This window comes from Musca domestica, unplaced genomic scaffold (assembly GCF_030504385.1).
Source record: "Musca domestica strain aabys unplaced genomic scaffold, Musca_domestica.polishedcontigs.V.1.1 14, whole genome shotgun sequence".
Classification (NCBI taxonomy): Eukaryota; Metazoa; Arthropoda; class Insecta; order Diptera; family Muscidae; genus Musca; species Musca domestica.
Genome location: NW_026712192.1, coordinates 3977299 through 3999170, shown reverse-complemented (window position 1 = coordinate 3999170; position 21872 = coordinate 3977299). Strand labels below are relative to the sequence as shown.

Here is a 21872-nt window from a genome sequence, read left to right as displayed (position 1 = left end):
CCCATATAACGGTACCTCCCGATATTCGGTATTTTGATGATTTACGCCACATTTTTTCACGGATTTGTCTGGAAATTGGTATTTGTAGGTCATAGCGGGTCCCTGAGCGTGTGGCGAAACATTGCATGTATAGGTCCACGTTGTGGTATAGCCCCCTTATAAAGGTACCTCCCGATATTCGGTATTTTAGTTTTTTTTGCCACATTTTTTCACGGATTTCTCTAAAATTTGGTATTTGTGGGTCATAATGGTTTCCAGCTCCGGTGGCGAAACATTGCATGTATGGGTCCATAATTTGGTATAGCCCCCATATAACGGTACCTCCCGATATTCGGTAATTTGAAGATTTTTGCAACATTTTTTCACGGATTTGTCTGAAAATTGGTATTTGTTAGTCATAATGGGTTCCAGCTCCGGTGGCGAAACATTGCATGTATGGGTCCATGATTTGGTATAGCCCCCATATAACGGTACCCCCGGATATTCGGTAATTTGATGATTTTTGCCACATTTTTTCACGGATTTGTCTAAAAATTGGTATTTGTGGGTCATAATGGGTCCTAGTTCGTGTGGCGAAACATTGCAATTATTGGTCCACGTTTTGGTATAGCCCCCATATAACGGTACCTCCCGATATTCGGCATTTTAATGGTTTTTGCCACATTTCTTCTAATGTTTCTTTTACCCTAAGGTGGAGGGTATTAAAAGTTTGGCCCGGCCGAACTTAATGTTTTTTTACTTGTTATTATTTCAATACTTACAGGGAAAACTCAGCAGATTATGAGAGTAGAGCTAGAGCGGAGTTTTTAATGTGTACATCGCAAAGTTATCCCACATTTTTGACATTTTCGGATTATGATTCCTTGAAATACGTTGATTTAGGTAAATAGTGTTGTTGTGCAATGTTGCAGTTGAAATTGGTGAGAATAGGTTTAAATTTAGATATAGATGTCATATATATCCTCAACCGACAGTTCCCATATATATATATATATATATATATATATATATATATATATATATATATATATATATATATATATATATATATATATATATATATATATGTTTCAGTCGATTTGGAGTTTAAAGACCCTCACATGCGTAATATGCACTCCACAACAATGATCTTTCGTACCAGGTATCAGATACAGCCCAGAAAGAACTCTGTCAAATTTTATCGATATCGGATCAGATTTGTATATAGCTCCCATATATATTTTTATCCGATATCAGGTTTATTGTGCACCAAATGGCTAATATCAGCCCAAATGGACTAATTTCTGGCAATTCCGACTCAATTCATCCTAGAAACAATTACTTCAAAATTGGGGAAAGGAAGCAGTTCAGATATAGCTATAGCTCTAACATATGTTTCATCCGATTTGTTCTTTAGGTCCCTCACATGCGTAATATGCACTCCAAAACAATGATATTTGATATCGGCAATCAGCAACAGCTCAAAAATACTTCTGCCAAATTGTATCGAGATCGGTTCAGATTTTTGTATAGCTTCGATATAAATCTTTATCTGATTTTACGGTTATGTTCACCATATATGTAATATCCGGTATATCTATTGCTCCAACAAATACAAAATTGGCAGAAATCCGGCACACTTTTGGAATCTGTTGGTAGTTCTATCTTACCTTTTTATTGTACCATTGGTTAAAATCTATTTAAGCAGGATCGTAGCAAGTAAAAATATTCCAAAAAATCATTTCTCATAAAATTCTTCCATAGGTTCTGGAAGACATAAAAAGTCCACATTTCACCTAAATGCCAGGAATTCATAAATATGAAAAAGACATTTAGGGTTATAGCCGTACTTTAGGTGAGTTTATGCAAAAATCTCCTACAAGACATCGTTTCAGAAGAATGACGTCTAAGACAAAGATATTTCTCATCAAATTTTCCAAAACATATAAATCTCTATTAACAAAAAATATATGCATCAATGATCCCAAAACACACTCGAAAATATTCCCTAACATTTTTGATAAAATTTTCCTCGGACTTTTTTCCAGTTAACACCTGAAAGTAACATAAGATTTTGTTTAATGCAGATGGTGTCAAAAGAAGAAATATTCTACACAAAATTTCACTACAAATCTGAGCATAAACCTTATATCTAGCTTTAATAGTTTTTTTAAGAGAATTAAATTTGAAATGTATGTACTCCAAATGAAAATTATGTGCTCGCTTTTTATACCCTCCACCGTCCGTTTGTAACTCATCGAAATAATAATTTTAGATTTAACAAAGTATATTATTTTCTTGATCAGCGTGAAATCCTAAGACGATTTAGCTCTGCTAGACTGAAAACGAATGAAGAAAAGAAACTAAAATTATGCACAGATCAGTCGTTTGTCTGTAGGCAGTTCAAGTTCGAAGATGGGCTGTATCGGTCCACAATATCATATGGCCCCCATATAAAGGCACCTCCCAATATTCGGTATTTCGATGATTTCAGCGATACTATTCACCGGAATTGTTTCAAATTTCGTATTTATAGTTCGTAATGGGAACTACAGTCTATGACAGAAAATCGTCTATGCCTGTCCAGGTCTACGTGTAGGCTTCATATATCGGTACCCCCCAATATTCAGTATTTTGACGATTTCAGATACAATTCACCGAAATTGTTTGAAATGTGATATTTTGACGTGTACTACAGCCTGTGACATGAAATTGTCTATGCAGGTACAGGTCTTTATTCCATATTTTGATGATTTTAGCTACATTATTCTCCGGTTTTTTTTTTTCAAGTTTTGTATTTGAATATTGTATTAGCCTATGACAAAAGTTGCCTATACAGGTCCATGTCTTCACGTAGACCTCATTATAATGGCAATATTCGGTATTTTTAAGATTTTAACAGATTTACCGATTTTATTTTTTGAAGATTTCCAAATTCGTTCCAAAAGGTGGGGGGGTATTCACAGTTCGGCCTGGCCTAAAATACTGTTTTTATACCCTCCACCATACTATGGAGGGTATATTAATTTTGTCATTCCGTTTGTAACTCCTCAAAATACTCATGTCAGACCCAACAAAGTATATATGGAGGGCTCACTGCTATACCGAACCAAGTCATGAAAAATAAAAAATGGCGAAATTAGTGCCAATTTTCCCGTATATGGAAACTCTGTTTACCCTGTAAAGCACAATGTCAAAAAGTGTTTCGTTCCAAAGATGACGGTAAAAAGCCTAAGTCAACGACTGTCATTTTTGACTTTTTTCAAAGCAAAAATGAACTAAGTCAGTGTTTTTCACTTTGAATCAGTACTTTTAGTGAGCACGTGTTTATTGTCGTTCAGTTTTCAGCAATATTAAAAAAAATCAGTGTTTTCTATAAATGGATAGTAATAACAGCAGTGCTAGTGATTTTCCAGAAATGAAGATGAGGAATATTTGCCAGCCCCAAAAAAGATGAAGACGGAAATGACGATTTTTTATGAGTAAATATTTGTTGAAACCATGGTAAAATTAAGAAGGTAAAGTCATTTCAAATAAGCATATCCATCTCTGCATTTTGTGTAATTTACTCTGTCAAATGTCCCTGCCTAGAAAGCAGGTTCCCATCTCTGATTGGTATGTACAATGGATTTATATAAATATACATTTTGACAATGAGATGTTGTCTAATGCATAACTTTGAAAAAAAAAAAAAAAAAAAAAAACAAGTAAAAAAGCTGTAAGTTCGGCCGCCCGAACTTTGAATACCATGGTAGAAAAAGATAGGTAGACGCATCGACACAGCTGCTGGGACAATGAACTGTCAAACCAATTTTGGAATTGAAAATGTTGAATGAAAAATTACTTAAATTTGCAAAAATTGTTGAAAAACAAGAATTATAATAACCTCCGAATGACGTCGTATAAGAAAACATATTAAAATCTACTTATATTTTAAAGAACATTTAAAATTGTTTGACATATCAATGCTCCTAAGCGTTGATGTATCTACCTGTATTCTTCTGCCATGTTTGAATACCCTCCACCATTTGGTACAAATTTGGCAATTTTCATAAAATTAAAATCCATTAAAAATTTTGTTAAAATCTTAAAAATACCGAATGTAGCCGCATATTAGGGGCGATACGAAGATGTGAACCTGCACAGACAATTTGCAGTCATAGGCTGTAGTATTCATTACGAACTTCAAATACTAAATTTGAATAGTACCGCATATCGGGAGATACCGTTATATGGGGCTATACGAAGACGTGGACCTACATGGTCCATTTTCAATACCAAAAGTCCTGCAGACATAATGCACATTTGAGTAAATTTTTATCAACTTACTTCATTTCGTTTGGATGCTAATTGGATGGAATTGTTTCAAATTTGGTGTTTGAAGTTTGAAATGGATACTACAGCCTGAGGCAGAAAATTGTCTTCGTATAGCCCCAATATAACGGTGCTTCCCAATATTCGGTATTTTGATGATTTTAGCGTCATTATTGACCGTAGTAGTTTCAAATTACGTATTTAGAGATCGTAATGGGAACTACAGTCTGTAACAGAAAATTGCCTATGCAGGTCCAGGTCTTCGTATAGGCCCCATATATCAGTACCACCTTATATTCGGTATTTTGACGATTTTAGGTATAATACTCACCGAAATTGTTTGAGATACCTGTGACAGAAAATTGTCTATACAGGTCCAGGTCTTCGTATAGCTCCTATATAACGGTACCCCCCTATTTACGGTATTTTGATGCTTTTGGCTACTTTATTCACCGTTTATTTCAAGTTTCGAATTTGAATATGGTAATGGCTTGTAAAAAACAATGCCTATGAAGGTGCTTGTCGTACAGGCCCTAATATAACGGCTATATTAGGTATTTTTAAAATGTTAACAGAATTTTTGGCGAATGTTATCTTTTATCGAAAATTTTCAAATTCGTTCTAAATGGTGGAGGGTATTCGAAGTTCGGCCCGGTCGAACTTACTGCTTTTTTTGCTTGTTTTTACTTTATGCTTTATTTTTTGGGTAAAGTATCAAAGTAAGAATTATTCCAAATCATGATTAAGATGAATTATCATAGAGATTCATTTTTACATTCCCTATTATATGAAAGAAAATATTAACTTCATAATTTTAAACCTCTTTTAAATATTCACCTAAATATTCACTTAAAAAAGGGCATAGATTTTTTATCAGATTAAAATTATAAACCAATTTGACAATACTCTGACAATAAGACATATCTAATTTTAAAAGACCGATTCTCATTTAATCTCTCTTTTCCCTCAGGAAACAATTAAAGTACTCGTGTTTATACCCGGAAAAAATTATTATAGAAATTTCTAAAAATTAGTTTTAGTTAAGTTATTGCACTTGAAATTAATTTCCTTGGAAATCCGAGATTTTTTTTCAACCTCTCCAAGCACCTGAAAAATTATCTGGAAACTTTCAACACATAATTATCTCCACTGGCCCTTATCTCAGCAAATACATATTGTGATAATACCAATTGATTGAAACGGTATATAAATGCCTTAGAGCTTTCAAAAATATCATTCAACGATTAAATTTGAATTCTTCCACTATACGCAATTAAAATGTTCATCTTAAAATATTCCCTTGTATTAATATCCTGTGTGATTTTCGTCACAGGATTACCTTTGGATTCGAAAGATGTACAAGAAAATCAGGACGCTGTAAAGGTTCGTTCTCCCCGCCATGGCAGCATTGACTTTGGATACCATTCCGATCAACATGGACGTGAGGCTTCTGTACAATACAACCAAAACTTGTATACCAGCAACGATGGTCGTGGCACTATAGATGCCTATGCCCAGGCTAACCGTGATTTCGATCGTAATCATAATAGCTTTGGTGGTGGCATTGTTGGAAAATGGCATTTCTGAAATGTGAGAAGAGATTTCAATAAATCAACTCCTGAAAGTGAAATAAATTAATTGTATTCAAAAATTAATAAAGTTATGAAACATAATGTGAAGTAACCTTAGAGTGAAATTTTATAAATCGGTTGTAAAAAAATCTTAAAAATACCGAATGTAGCCGTATGTATACGACGAGAACCTGCATAGGTAAATTTTGTCATAAGCCATTACAAAATACAAATGCGAAACTTGAAAAAAAAATCGGTGAATAACGAACTTCAAATTTGAAACAATTCCGATAAATAATGTCGCTAAAATCATCAAAATACCGAATATCGGGGGGTACCGTTATATGGGGGCTATTCGAAGGCCTGGACCTGCACATACAATTTTCTGTCATAGGCTATAGTATTCATTACGAACTTCAAATACCCAGTTTGAAACAATTCCCGTGAATAATTTCGCTAAAATCATCAAAATACCGAATATCGGGAGGTACCGTTATATGGGGGCTATACCAAAACGTGGACCTGCACTGACAACTTTCTCTCATAGGTTGTGTTATCCAATACGAACTTCAAATACCAAAATTGAAACAATTCCTGTAAATAATGTCGCTTAAATCATCAAAATACCGAATATTGGGGGGTACCGTTACATGGGGGCTATACGGAGACGTTGACCTACATGACCCATTTTCAATACCAAAAGTCCTGAAGATATAGTACACATTTGAGTAAAATTTTATCAACCTACTTTATTTCGTTCGGAAGCTAGAGTGATTACCACAGACGGACAGACATTGCTAAATCGACATAGAATTTTATGCTGATCAAAAATGTATATAGTTTTGGGGTCTAAAATGTATGTTTCGAGGTATTACAAACGGAATGACAAAATTTAATATCCCCTCCATACTATGGTTGAGGCATGTAAAAAAACTAATAAACAAGCAGCTAAGTTCGGCCGGCCAGAAATTTGAAGAATCTACACCATTTCGAAGGAACATGAAAATTTTTCAAAAAAAATCGTCGAAAAATACCTCTCAAGGAAAATCGTTATATGGGGGCTAAACGAATAATTGTCATAGGCTGTAGTACCCATTACAAACTTCAAATATCTCAAATCTCTCACCCAATACTAAATGTAGTACCATTTAGTACTTTTTGAAAAAATATAGGACGCCAAACCTACCTCCATGTCTCAATTCCAGATACCAACAGAGACCTCAATATCAAGTATGAGGATTTCAGCCGTATCCTTTCACCCATACCAAATTGTACCAAACACAGTACTATTTAGTACTTTTTGTGACATTTGAGACATTGCTATAGAGTGCATGATATCACTTCGAAATGGTTTATTTAAATATGTATAGGTGCCGAGTTCCACAAAATAGAAACATACGAATTCACTCCATTTGGGCTGATAGTAGCCATTATATGCACAATAAACCTGAAATCGGATTAAGGATATATATAGGAGCTATATCTAAATCTCAGCCGTTCTCGTTAAAATTTGACAAAGGTATTTCCGAGCTCTATGAAATATCTAGTACCAAATAACACCACCAAATCGGATGAAACATATATGTGGGAGCGATAGCTATATCTGAATCGATTTTTACCAACTTTGATGTACTTACTTCTAGACTGAATTTAGTCGGATATGCCAAAATTCAGATCATTTGGACTGATATTGGCTATTTTGTTTGAAGATATGTATGGGAGCTATAGCTATATCTGATCCGATTTTCACCAAATGTGATACACTTATTTCAGAGCTGTATATGATATCTGATACCAAAAATCATTGTTGTGGATGCATATTACGCATTTAAAGGACTTAAAACCCCAAATCGGATAAACATATATTAAATATGAAGTACTTGTTTCTAGGATGAATTCAGTCGTAATGGTCAAAATTCAGTCCGTTTGGGCTGATATTAGCCATTTGATGCACAATAAACTTGATATCGGATAAAGATGTATATTGAAGCTATATCCTAGTCTGAGCCGATCTCGATAAAATCTGACAGAGGTATTTTTGAGCATAATCTGATGTTCGGTATCAAGTATCATTCTTGTGGAGAGCATATTACGCATTTGAGGAACTTTAACACCAAATCGTATAAAACATACATATGAGAGCTATAGCTATATCTGAACCGACTTTCACCTTTCTTGTGGAGAGCATATTACGCATGTGAGGGACTTTAACACCAAATCGTATGAAGCATACATATGAGAGCCATACCTATATCTGAACCGATTTTCACCAAATTTGATATAGTTGCTCTAGACTGAATTCATTCGGATATGCCAAAATTCAGGTCATTTAGACTGTTATTGGATATTTGGTGCACAACTAACCCGAAATTGGTTGAAGATATATGGTAGCTATATCTATATCTAATCCGATTATCATAAATTTCAAAAGGGTCCGCCCTTGGGCCAAAAAACAATTGTTTGAAAAATTTCATCTCAATCGGATAATAAATGCGACCTGCATTTTGTCCGGGTAAACGGACTGGCATGCTTAAATCGACTCAGATAGTGATTCTATGAAGATCCTTAAAAGTAACTATGGGCCTATCTCACTTCCTTCTCCATGTTGCAAACAAATGCACAAAGACATAATACCCTTACCACTATGTTGCGTAGGGTATAAAAATTAATAAATAAAAATTCACAGAGGCTTTTTTTGGTTCAGGTCGCCCTACCCTTTTTCTCAAGTGCTCTAGAAAAAAACACTATATTTACTTGGAATAAATAAATTATTTCATATATTTTATTTTTGACAAAAAGAAAAATTAAAAATCAATTTCATCACTTAAAATCTCCATTTTCCTTGAATGCCACCGCCATAGCTGTTGCGATTGTAATCGAAGTTACGGCTACCTTGAGCATAGGCATCTATGGAACCACGGCCATCACTGCTGGTATATAAATTGTGATTGTATTGCACGGAGGCTTCACGTCCACGTTGATCTTTGGTGTAGTCAATACTGACACTTCCATGTTGGGGAGAACGAGCGTAACGAGCATGTTCTAAACCATCAAAATTGTCCAAGACATCATCAGCTTGAATTTCGAAACCATCCTCATACATCATCATGGGTTGGGATGCAACCAAAACGACGACACATGAAATTAATAGCACAAATGTCTTAAGAGAGAACATTTTTGTTTGTATTTTTATTTTCACTGTTTTTTTTTTTCGATTTAAGTAATGTTCTCAGCTATACTGAGTGACAGATGAATGAATGAAAAGTATGATTCCGTTGCGCTACTTATATTGCACAGTTTCTGCAATAATAAAATGTATGTATGTGGGATTCCCACGATGCTGATAAGATTTTTTTTTTTTTTTTGTTTTGTATATACATATGTGTATTATTGTCTTTAGGCATCTTTTGAAAAATGTTTTTTTTATTATTATTTTTCATAAACGAGAGGGAATTACAAATTCCCATTATTGTAGGAAGTAATAATATTTTGGGGGAATCACGTTTACAAAAAATCTACCGTTCAAAAATATGAAACTTGAAAAGATTCAAAATATATCACCACTCAGAACCACATTTTGCTACTGAATCAGTTCAAAATTGAAATTTAATATTTGCTGAGGGCAAAAAAGCTCCTTAAATATGGGTCCACAATTTGGTATTGCCACCCTATTTTCATATAAAATTGCTTGTAAGTTTAGAAAACTTTCTTCTTTGCTAAGAATTATGGGTCAACGATTTGGATTAGCCCATATTTTGATGTTTCGACTGACTGACTGACTTAACGATTGATCAACGCCTAAACGAAGCGGCTGAAGCTATGGTCATAAAAATCATGGGTGAGGTTCACTCTTGGTCCGAAGGGGTCAGATAAAGCTGGGTTCTGGGAAATTCGTACTAGAACGATACGAAAAGTGTGAAAATGTACTAAATATGGTACCTTTGTATTTGAGAAAGCAGTGGAGCTAAATCTATAATTTGGAATGAGGGTTTCTGATGGAGTGCATGATGGATGTACCTAAGTGATTTTGGAAAACTCTTTTTGTTTATATACGAAAAGTACTAAAATGTACTACATTTGGTACTATTTTGTATCATGTGAACGGTTAGAGCTAAAAACTTGAAATATGAAAAGGGAGTCAAGTGTCAATGTTAGAAGGTAGTATTGAAATTAACATTTTCAAACTAAAAAAAATTATAAAAAACTGCAAATAACTTCATCCTCCTGTCATTTCAAAGCCACTCGTCCGACAGCTGTTAAAATTATTCCAGTGACAGGTCATTATATTGTTTACAAGCGTACAAAAGCATTTTGGTGAGAATTTTCATATAAAAAAATTTATTCGTGATGGAATTCAAGCGAGATAGTGTGATTTCATTATATTTGGTTAGAAAACCACAAGTAGCCACCGTTAGAGCACTCCAGCATTTAAATGTGAAAAAATCTTTTATGTCTCGTACCGTGATACTGGTGGACGGAAGAAAACAGCAACATCAGCATAAATGGTTCGAAAATAAAGAAGCGACTTGATCGAAACCCTCATCGCTGTGGACGAAAAATGGCTCGTGAGCTGAACATATAACAGACCTCGAACATTCCAACAGGACTCAGCACCATCGCACACAGCACGCGCCTCCCAACAATTGTTCCAAAATAAGGTTCCTTGCTTCATTTCCAGCGCACAATGGCCACCAAAATCTCCGGATAGCAATCCGTTTTATTTGGGTAAGACGATAGAGCTGGAATCCTGAAATTTGGATATAGCATTGCTGGTGTGTTGTAGGATTGGGATATTGAGGAAGTTTTGGAAATTCGTACTTAGGTGCACGAAAAATACCAAATGATACTGAATTTTATACAATTTCGATTTGGGTGAACTGATAGAGCTGGAATGTTGAAAATTATAAATAAGATATCTGCTGTATTATAAGATGCAGGTTGTTATGGAAATTTGTACTTATGTGTACTAAATTTGGTACAAATTGAAATTGTAGTGAACCAATAGGGCTGTAATTCTGAAATTTGGAAATAACATTTCTATGGAATTCTATGATTGAGGTATGAAGGTAGTTTAGGAAATTTGAAGTGTAGGATTGGGGTATGTAGGAAGTTTTGAAAATTTGTACGAAAATTACTAAATGGTACTAAATGTGGTATTTTATATTGAGGTCATTGTTGGTATCCGGATTTGAGATATGAAGGTGGTTTTGGAAATGTGTTCTATAATTGTACGAAAAGTACTAAATGGAATCCCGAAATTTGATATAGATTTGAATGGTGGTGTCTGTGGTTAAGATATGGAGGTGGTTTTTGGAAATGTGTACAATAGTGACATTTGGTATTAGGTGAGGAATAGAGTTGAAATCCTCAAATTTAATATGCATGTTACTTTTGGTGTCTGTATTTTGGAGAAGGAACTGGTTTTGGATATGTGTAATATACCTGTACTAAATTTGTTAATCGGGGAATATATCGATCTGAAATCCTGAAATTTTATATAAAGGTCACTGTTGAAATCTAAGGTTAAAAAACTCTAATTGATCAAAAAGTACTAAATAAAATGGAATTCTGAAATTTGGTATGGAGGTCAATTTTGGTATCTAGGGTGGAGGGAAGAAGGTTGTTTTGAACATATATGCATAAATGTATGAAAAGTATGGTAATAAATTTTGGGATCGGGTCTTAGGATGGAGCTAGTGTTCTGAAATTTAATATGGAGGCCTCTGTTGGCATAGAGTTTTGAGAAAAGGAGGTACTATGATTGTTCAAAAATTACTAAATGGTAGTAAAGTTGCCGTTAAGTGAATGGATATAGCTCAAATCCTCGAATTCGATATTGAGGATTCCGTATTATGAAAAATATTTTGATAATAATATTCGACTATTTGCAATCATAGTTCGTTTGAAGACAAAGAAAATGTTTTGGCAGAGCCCCATATAACGACACGTCCCAATTCGGTATTTCTACGGAATAGTTCCAAATTTTCTATTTTTATTTCATAAAGGGCTCTACTTCTAGTGGAAGAAATTTGTGTATATAAGTCGCCGTTTTACTATAGCACCCATATAACGGCAGAATTAGATATTCAGTATTTTGACAATTTAAGCCCCATTATCTAAAGGATGTATCTAAAAGTTTGTATTTGTAGTTCGTTATAGGTTCTAGTTCCACTGGCAGAATATTGTTTAATTCGTACATAATTAATTCGAAATGAACGAAGTCCCATGGAGTGACATTTGATTTAACGTTTATCGTTAAAGTTCTATAAATTTTCCCCTCGAGGTAATGCGAATGCTTCTGGCTAAGCTGTATCCAAATAATATGAATTTTAATATTTTATACTCCTTGAACAGAACATACAAATTTTGGCGAGAAAAAAACAACTTGAAACACAAAAGAACCCAAATAATTTTCTAAAGGTCCCAATTAACACCCGCCTCTGCTAACAGAGGTCGTCACCTCACCACGATGTGGAAAATGCACACACCTCATATGTTGGGAAAAAGCAGCTTTAGTAAAATATCAGCATTATGAAGACATCAATAAATAAGTAAGCCATCATCCAGAAATGAAAAATCCCCAGATTGGGGATTACATAAAGTTATCAAAAAGAAGCTTGAGTAAAGAAAATCCCAGTCAATAGCATCAAATGAATATTGTTTGTATTATTGCTGATAGCTCTTGCTTAATAGCTTAAGAAAAGGTATAAAATACGAAGACAATGCTCTTATCAGTTTCAGGGAGTAAATCCCATTTTTTGAATAATTTTCTTCAAATTTTTGGTATATAAACGTTGAAGAACAAAACTCAATATCATTCGCATAGCTAAGTAGAATATACAAAACATACAAAGCCATAAGCAAATATCCAACATGTTCGCTTTAAAGTTTACTCTATTCATGGCTGTCTGCCTAGCTATCTCCAGGGCTTCTCCCGTAGATTTCATGGCAGATGGATACGAAAATCAAATTATTGATTTCGATCAAGTCGGACCATCATCGATCATTTCTCGCCACGCTCGTTCGCCAGAGGGTGGTAGTGTTGGCATCGACTATCGCAAAGATGAAAACGGCCGTGTAGCAGTTGCCCAGTATAAACAAAATATCTTTTCCAGTGCCGATGGTGATAGATCGTTGGATGCCCATGCTCATGCCAGTCGTAATTTCGATCACAACAGCAATGCTTTCGGTGGTGGCGTCCAGGGTAATTGGTCGCCTGGCAGTGGTGGCTCTGCAGATTTTACAAAGGATAACTTTGGACGTCAAGCTTCAGTGCAGTTGAATCAAAATTTATTCACTAGCCGCGATGGACGTGGCACCATAGATGCCTATGCTCAGGGAACTCGTAACTTTGATTATAACTACAATAACTTTGGTGGTGGAATTCAGGGAAGATATAGATTTTAAGTTAAGGGGATGAGAGTTTTACGAAAAAAAAGAAAATATTGTAAATTTGTAAGAAACAAGAAAATATATATAAAATTCTTTATGAAATAAATGTGTTGGATTTATGAATGGATTTTTAAAAATGTTGGCTATTAGCCGGGGAATTACGGGAAGTACTCTCTTATTCACATTTTTGGTATTTGAAATTTTTTGCTGTAAGTGTACGAAAAGTACTAAAATGTATTACATTTGGTACCATTTAGTATTATGTGAACGGATAGAGCTTAACATTGGAAATTAAGGTTGGAATATGTGTCTAATATATGAAGGTTCTTTTATGGTAGGTTTCTGATAAAGAGGTGGTTTTAAAGTTCACGAAAAGTACTAAATAGTACAATTTGGTAATGGGTGAACAGATAGTGCTTAAAATCTGAAATTTTGTATGAGGGTCGTTGTTCATTTGTAGACTAGACATATACATGTGGTTTTGGAAATGTTAACTCTAATTGTACGAAAAGTACTGAATGGTGCTAAATTTGGTATTGGGTGAAAGGATGGGGCTGGAATCCTCAAACCTGATGTTTAGGTCTTTATGATTGTCTTTATGATGTCTGAAATTGAGAAATTTTTCGAAAAGTACCAAATGGTACTAAATTTGGCATAAGGCGAAGCGATTGGACTGAAACTGTTAAATGTGATGTTACTAAATATGATATTTCTCTCTCTATAAAGATCTCGAATGGAGTTCTTTCGCATGGAGTTCTTTAAAATATAAACTTTTTTCAGAAATCCTTGGGAATATATTAAACAAAAATATGATTCTTTATCATGATTTTCCCCTAAAATTTTCAATATTTTTTTTAATCCACCACATTTGTAAAAACTAATATGAAAATAAAACCAAAAATCCATTATCCTTTATAAAATGTCTCAAGCTTTACTGAACTTTTATTTATAAACATGTATTAAAGATGTCGAATAAAGTAAAGAATCAACAACTCTACACTCTCCGCATTCAAAATAATTGAAATTATGATCGAAGTTTCGTAGATTCTCCCCATAGACGTCAATGGAACCACGACCGTCAGGGGTTACACACCAGCTATGATTATTCTGAACAGCAACTCCACATCCTTGATAAAATTTGTTATGTTCCTTGTTTAAGTGCCTGTTTTTGCAGGTGATGTCCTTCGATTTATTTACTCCCATGGCTAGCTATTGTTTAATTAACAACGCGGAATGATGGCTTCATTATTATTGCAATGGCTTTTTATAGTTGTAGCTAACGAAAGAAAGGGGAATATCCTGGGCATTGTTATAAATTCTTTATCAAGTCTTTTCGGATTTGAAAGATCGATTCGATTGATTTAGGAAATATCCCTTAATTTCTAGTTTTTTTATATATAATTTTATGGGTTTTGTTGAAAAAAAAAACTCGATTAAAACGGGACGTTACCGAACTTTCGGTTGCATCCAAACATGGGACATTATATACCAAACAAGTGAAAAAAACATTGAGTTTAGCCGGGCCGAACTTTTAATACCCTCCACCTTAGGGTAATGGAAACATTAGAACTAATTATGACCCACAAATACCAATTTTTAGACATATTCGTGGGAAAATGTGGCAAAAATCATCAAAATACCGAATATCGGGAGGTACCGGACCTCCACATACAATGTTTCGCCAACGGATCTAGAACCTATTATAACCAACTAATTCCAATTTTTAGACAAATCCGTAAAAAAAATGTGACAAAAACCATCCAAATTCCGAATATCGGGAGATACCGTTATATGGGGGCTATACCAAAGCGTATACCTAACATACAATGTTTCGCCACATGAACTAGGACCCATTATGACCTACAAATACCAATTCTCAGACAAATCCGTAAAAAAAATGTGACAAAAACCATCCAAATTCCGAATATCGGGAGATACCGTTATATGGGGGCTATATCAAAACGTGGACTTATACATGCAATGTTTCGTCACCGGAGTTAGAACCCACTATGACCAACAAATACCAATTTTTAGACAAATCCATGAAAAAATGCTGCGAAAATCATCAAAATACCGAATATCGGGAGGTACCGTTATATGGGGCAATACAGAAACGTGGACGGATCCTAGACACAATACAAATTATTCTGCTAAATTTTGTTGGTCTACGTCAAATAATGTGGCCTGTATCGTGATTTCAACAGACAGACGGACAGACAGACAGACGGACAGACAGACAGACGGACAGACAGACAGACGGACGGACAGAGAGAGAGAGAGAGTACTGATTGGCCTGTTACGAAGTCCTGCTACCTTAAAGAATAGAATTGTGTAACCGATCGAACACGATTTTCATTTTAATTTGCATCAATCAGACACCAAATCTATATCAAATTTCAGATCTATTCCTTCCTTCCCCCAATACCAAATTTGATAATATCTGGAACTTTTCGTGCAATTATAGTACAAATTTCTAAAACCATCTCAATTCCTGATTCCAACAGGTTTCTCAGTATCTAATTCGAGGTTTCAGTTCTATTTCTTCACCCAATACCAAATTTAATACCATTTAGTACTTTAAGTACAATAATAGTACACATCTCCCAAAACCACCTGCAGATCTCAATTTCAGATACCAACAATGACATCCATATCAAATTTCGGGATTTCAGCGCCGAAACCACATCCATATATCCAGGCTTTACGTGAACAGCCTAGACCCTAAACCAAAATTCCTAACACCAAATATAGTACTATTAGTACTTATCGAGCACTTGTAGTATTACATATTTCCAAAACCACCTCTTTATCACAAATCTAAAACCAATAGGGACTTCAATATTTAGTACAGTTCGGACACTTAGTACACATATACAAAACCACCTTCATGTGCCAAACTTTCTATACAACCTTGATTCTCATTCCAAATTTTAAGTTTTTAGATCTATCCGTTCACATTATACCAAAGAAGTTTAGTACTCTAGATCTTTTCGTAATCTTAAATTTCAAAAACTCTTTGGTACATCTATCGTGCACTCCAACAGTGACTCCCATTCCAAATTTTGGCATATTTGAGATTTGTCATTGGTGTGAAAATTAAAAAAGAGTACGAAATGGTACTAAATATTGTATTGGCTGAAGTAATAGACCTGGAATCCTCAAATTTGATATTAAAGTCTATGGAATGGAGACATGGAAGTGGTTATGGACATGTGTACTATAATTGTAGGAAAAGTACGAAATTGTACCAAATTTGGTATTGGACGAAGAAATATAATTTAAATCCTGAAATTTGATATAGTTATGCATTTGGTATTAGAAATATGTACTATAATTGTTCGAAAAGTACTAAGTGGTACTAAATTCAGTATTGCGGTATTGAGGTATTGAGATTTTTTGAAAATTATGTTGTTTACACGCGTACAAAAGCATTTAGGCTCGAAAAGTAAAGAAGCGACTTGATCGAAACCCGCGTCGCATTGACCGAAAAATGTCTCCTGATCTGAACATATCGCAATATTCCATTCTTCAAATGAGTTCGGGTAAAGCCATGGTAATTCCCAAAAGGGGTGCAGGAACTTACACAGCAACAGAAGAAAATATACTCAAAAGAGATGAAGAGTTGTTTCGCTTGGCGGAAAGTGGTGAACTACCGAATTTGAGTTTTCGATGAGAAAATATTCGTTGTCCAGCAGGTTGATCGTGTTTACTTGCCAAAGAGGTTAGCTGTGGGCCGCCATAACAACCGATGATCGCTCTCCGCTTGTATTAATCGACCGTGGCATCAGAATAAATGCCGAATATTATAGCGAAAATATTCTGGAGGGTGTATTAAAGCCTTGGGTACGCAAACATTTTGGCCGCAGACCTTGGACATGCCAAGAGGACTCCTACAATCGCACTCAGCACGAGCCACCCAAGAATTGTTACAAAATGAGGTTCCTCGCTTCATTTCCAGCGCACAATAGCCACCGAAATCTCAGGATACCAATCCGTTGAACTATTGTGTCTGGAGTATTTTGGAAAGCAAGGTTGGCACTGAAAAATACCAAAGTGTCGATTGCCTCAAGCAAGCGCTTCGGCGGGAATGGGCCAAAATACCGCAGAGCAACATTCGGGTTTCATTGGCTGTTTGAAGGCCATTATTCATGCCAAAAATTTGATGCTATTTCCGACATATTTTACTTCCCTTCGACAAAATTGAGAAAAACATGAAAAAATTATTGCTTTTGACTTTGTTGTAGTTTTTATCTCACCCTGTATAGGTCCTCCCCATATAATTGTACCTCCCGATATTTGGTATTTTCATGATTTTAGCCACATTTTCAATGGAATTGTCTGAAATTCTACACAAGGAGTTCACTGTGACTACTTTCCCCCCTGAACGAGAATTGTCTATATAAGCCCACGATATTGTATAGCCCCATACGATGGTACCTACCTTTATTCGATATTTTGACGATTTAAGCCAAAATTTTCAATGGAATTGACTTAAAATCCACACATTGAGCTCCTTCTGAGTCCACGATATCGTATATCCCCCATATAACTTTACCACTCGACATTCGATATTTTCATGATTTTAGTCACATTTTTTAAAGGCATTGTCTGAAATTCTACACAAGGAATTCTCTGTGAGTACTTTACCCATATCACGTTACCCCGAGATATTCGGTATTTCCTGGATTTTCACTACAATATGCACCGGAATGGCGTCAAATTTAGTATTTGAAGTTCGTAATGGGTACTACAACCTGTGACCGAAAATTGTATATGCAGGTCCACGTTTTAGTATAGCCCCCATAGAACAGTACCCCCCTTTATTCAGTATTTTGATGATATTAGCGACATTATTCACCGGATTTTTTTCGAAATTCGTATTTGAAGTTCAGAATCGTTACTACAGCCTATGACAAAAAAAAACTTATCCAGTACCATGTCTTCGTATAGCTTCCTTATAAATATTTTTATTTGATCGGTATTTTTGGAGGATTTTTGTTTTCTTTTGAAAATTTTCGATTTCCTTACGAATGGTGGAAGGTATAAAAAGTTCAACACGGCCGAACTTAGCTGATTTTTTACTTGTTTTTCTTTTAATCAAAGTTTCAGTCCTCGTTATTCTTTCACATATGATATGAATCATGGAAAATGATAAATTTGCCCAAGATATGAGTAAGTATTTAAAAAACTCAAAATTGATCGGGTAGGTCTTCTTTTTTAAATAACATTTACTTTTTATTTATTCAACATAAATAACTAAATTCCAAAAATTATAAATTTTATAAATCTTCATTAAAAATCTCTAAAAAAAATTATTTAAAATCGATAACGTCCTTGAATTCCACCACCAAAGTTATTGTAATTATAATCGAAGTTTCGGGTTCCTTGAGCATAGGCATCTATGGTGCCGCGTCCATCACGGCTAGTGAATAAGTTCTGATTCAACTGCACCGAAGCTTGACGTCCAAAGTTATCCTTCGTAAAATCTGCAGAGCCACCACTACCAGCCGACCATTTACCCTGGACACCACCGCCAAAGGAATTTGCGTTGTGGTCAAAATTACGAGTAGCATGAGCGTGGGCATCCAGCGATCTATCGCCATTCGTGTAGATATTTTGCTTATATTGTACAGATGCTTCGCGGCCATTTGCATCTTTGCGATAGTCTATGCCAACACTACCACCCTGCGGAGAACGAGCATGACGCAATAGAGTCACAGGTTTATATTGGACCAATGGAATATCCCCTTGGAAACCATATCCTTCGTCGTTGAACTGCACTGCATAGGTCTTGGAGAAAATTAGGCATAATGCCACTGCGAGGGTGCACTTCAATGAAAACATTTTTGTTTAATTTTTTATTTCGTGATGTATTCTACAACTTCTACTTCAAACTGAATGCTTAAAAGTTGGCATACAGTCTCTTTATATAGCCATATATTTTAAGAAAACAGATCCATTATTTGGGTTTTACTCTTGCGAACTGATAAGAATTGCTTTGTGTGAAAAAGACTATCGTATGCGTTGCTTTTATGTCTCATATGCCTACATACATGTTTACATTAGAGGGGATGTACAACTGTCTTATTAAAATGTCATATTTTTTTGAGGAGGAATCTCCAATAAAAAGTCCCGTCTCAAATTGAAATGGGAATTCCACGGAGAAATAAGACCTTCTACAAATTTGAACCATTAAAAGTTGTCAATAACAATTTTTCTTGTAAGTTTTTTGTGCATAAGCTGTGTATGTGTTTGTAACAGGCAATCGGAAAAATATATTCCATAGTTTTTATAACCTCCACCATACTATGGAGGGTATATAAGTTTGTAATTCTGCTTGTAACTCCTCGATATATTCGATTAGCGACGTTGGTCTTTGTCTGTCTGTGTGTTGTAATGACGCTATCTTTTGCCGAATTGAGATAGAATGCTAAAAATTTGAACACATGTGTATTTTTTCCAGTAGGCAATGGGCCATGTCGATACTCCCCGATATTCGGTATTTTGATGATTTTAGCGACATTTTTTCAAATTTCGGAATCGGTACTACAGTCTAGAGCATATTTATACCCTACACCACATAGTGGTAAGGGTATTATGTCTTTGTGCATTTGTTTGTAACATGGAGAAGGAAACGAGATAGACCCATAGTTACTTTTGAGAACCTTCATAGAATCAGTTTCTGAGTCGATTTATGCATGTCAGTCCGTCTGTCCGTCCGTCCGTCCGTCCGTCCGTCCGTCCGTCCGTCTGTCCATGTATTCTTGTGAACAAAATGCAGGTCGCATTTATTATCCGATTGAGATGAAATTTTCCAAACAATATTTTTTTGGCCCAAGGACGAACCCTATTGAAATTGGTGAGAATCGGATCAAATTTAGATATAGCTCCCATATATATCTTCATCCGATTTCGGGTTAAATGTGCACCAAATGTCCACTATCAGTCCAAATTACCTGAATTTTGGCACACCCAACCGAGTTCGGCCTAGAAGCAAGTATATCAAATTTGGAGAAAATCGGTTCAGATATAGCTATAGCTCCCATATATATCTTTCATCCGATTTGATCTTTAAGTCCCTCACATTCCTACTATGCACTCCACAACCGTGATATTTGGTACCAGGTATTAGATGGAGCACAGAAATAGCTGTTTTACATTTTATGGAAATCGGTTCAGATTTGGATATAGCTCCCATATATATCTTCATCCGATTTCGGGTTAAATGTGCACCAAATGTCCACTATCAGTCCAAATTACCTGAATTTTGGCACACCCAACCGAGTTCGGCCTAGAAGCAAGTATATCAAATTTGGAGAAAATCGGTTCAGATTTGGCTATAGCTCCCATATATATCTTTCATCCGATTTGATCTTTAAGCCTCTCACATTCGTAATATGCACTCCACAAGAATGATATTTGGTACCAGATATAATATACAGCCCAGAAATAGCTGTTTGTAATTTTATCGAAATCGGTTCAGATTTGGATATAGCTCCCATATATATCTTCATCCGATTTCGGGTTAATTGTGAACCAAATGGCTGATATAAGTCCAAATGGACTGAATTTTAGTACATCGGACCAAATTCAGCCTAGAAGCAAGTATATCAAATTTAGTGAAAATCGGTTCAGATATAGATATAGCAACCATATATATGTTTCATCCGATTTAGTGTTTTAGTCCCTTACATTCGTAATATTCACTCCACAACCGTGATATTTGGTACCAAGTATTAGATGGAGCACAGGAATAGCTGTTTTAAATTTTATCGAAATCGGTTCAGATTTGGATATAGCTCCCATATATATCTTCATCCGATTTCGGGTTATTGACCACCAAATGGCCGTAATAGCATCAATTTTGGCAAATCCGACCGAAACCAGCTTAGAAGCAAGTACACCAATTTTAGTAAAAATCGGTTAAGATATAGCTATAGCTCCCATATATATCTTTCATCCGATTTGGTCTTTAAGTCCCTCACATTCGTAATATGCACTCCACAGAAATGATATTTGGTACCAGTTATCAGATAAAGCCCAAAAATAGTTGATTTTAATTTTATTAAAATCTGTTCCGATTTGGATATGCCTCCCATATATATCTTCATCCGATTTCGTGTTAATTGTGCATCGAATGGCCAATATCAGCCCAAATGGCATGAATTTTGGCAAATCCGACCGAAACCAGCCTATAAGCAAGTACACAAATTTTAGTAAAAATCGGTTCAGATATAGCTCTAGCTCCCATATATATGTTTCATCCGATTTGCTCTTTAAGTCCCTTACATTCGTAATATACTCTTCACAGGAATGATATTTGGTACCAGATATCAGATAAAGCCCAAAAATAGTCGATTTTAATTTTATCAAAATCTGTTCAGATTTGGATATAGCACCCATATGTATCTTCATCCGATTTCGTGTTAATTGTGCAACAAATGGCCAATATCAGCCCAAATCACCTGAATTTTCGTACATAAGACCGAATTCAGTCTAGAAGCTAATACGTCAAATTTGGAGAAACCCGGTTCAAAGATAGCTATAGTTCGTAAAATGCACGATAGATTTTGATTTTGTACCAAATATCTCATAGAGCTCTGAAATGCCCTGTAC

At 35.2% G+C, this 21872-nt stretch overlaps 2 protein-coding genes across 2 annotated transcripts; both read right to left on the bottom strand.

The window, feature by feature from the left end:
- Positions 1–8613: 8613 nt before the first annotated feature.
- LOC101893804 (uncharacterized) lies at positions 8614–9123 on the bottom strand. Its single transcript, XM_005182190.4, has one exon. It carries the CDS (start codon positions 9037–9039, stop codon positions 8689–8691), a length of 351 nt encoding a protein of 116 aa, XP_005182247.1. The 5' UTR covers positions 9040–9123; the 3' UTR covers positions 8614–8688.
- Positions 9124–18466: 9343 nt separating this feature from the next.
- Positions 18467–19125, bottom strand: LOC101894491 (uncharacterized). Its single transcript, XM_005182194.4, has one exon. The coding sequence runs from the start codon at positions 19098–19100 to the stop codon at positions 18573–18575; it is 528 nt and encodes a 175-aa protein (XP_005182251.1). The 5' UTR covers positions 19101–19125; the 3' UTR covers positions 18467–18572.
- Positions 19126–21872: the final 2747 nt, after the last annotated feature.

Excerpts from the sequence above, each read along its gene's own strand:
- LOC101893804 (XM_005182190.4), bottom strand. The coding sequence starts at position 9,039 with ATGTTCTCTCTTAAGACATTTGTGCTATTAATTTCATGTGTCGTCGTT.
- LOC101894491 (XM_005182194.4), bottom strand. The coding sequence starts at position 19,100 with ATGTTTTCATTGAAGTGCACCCTCGCAGTGGCATTATGCCTAATTTTC.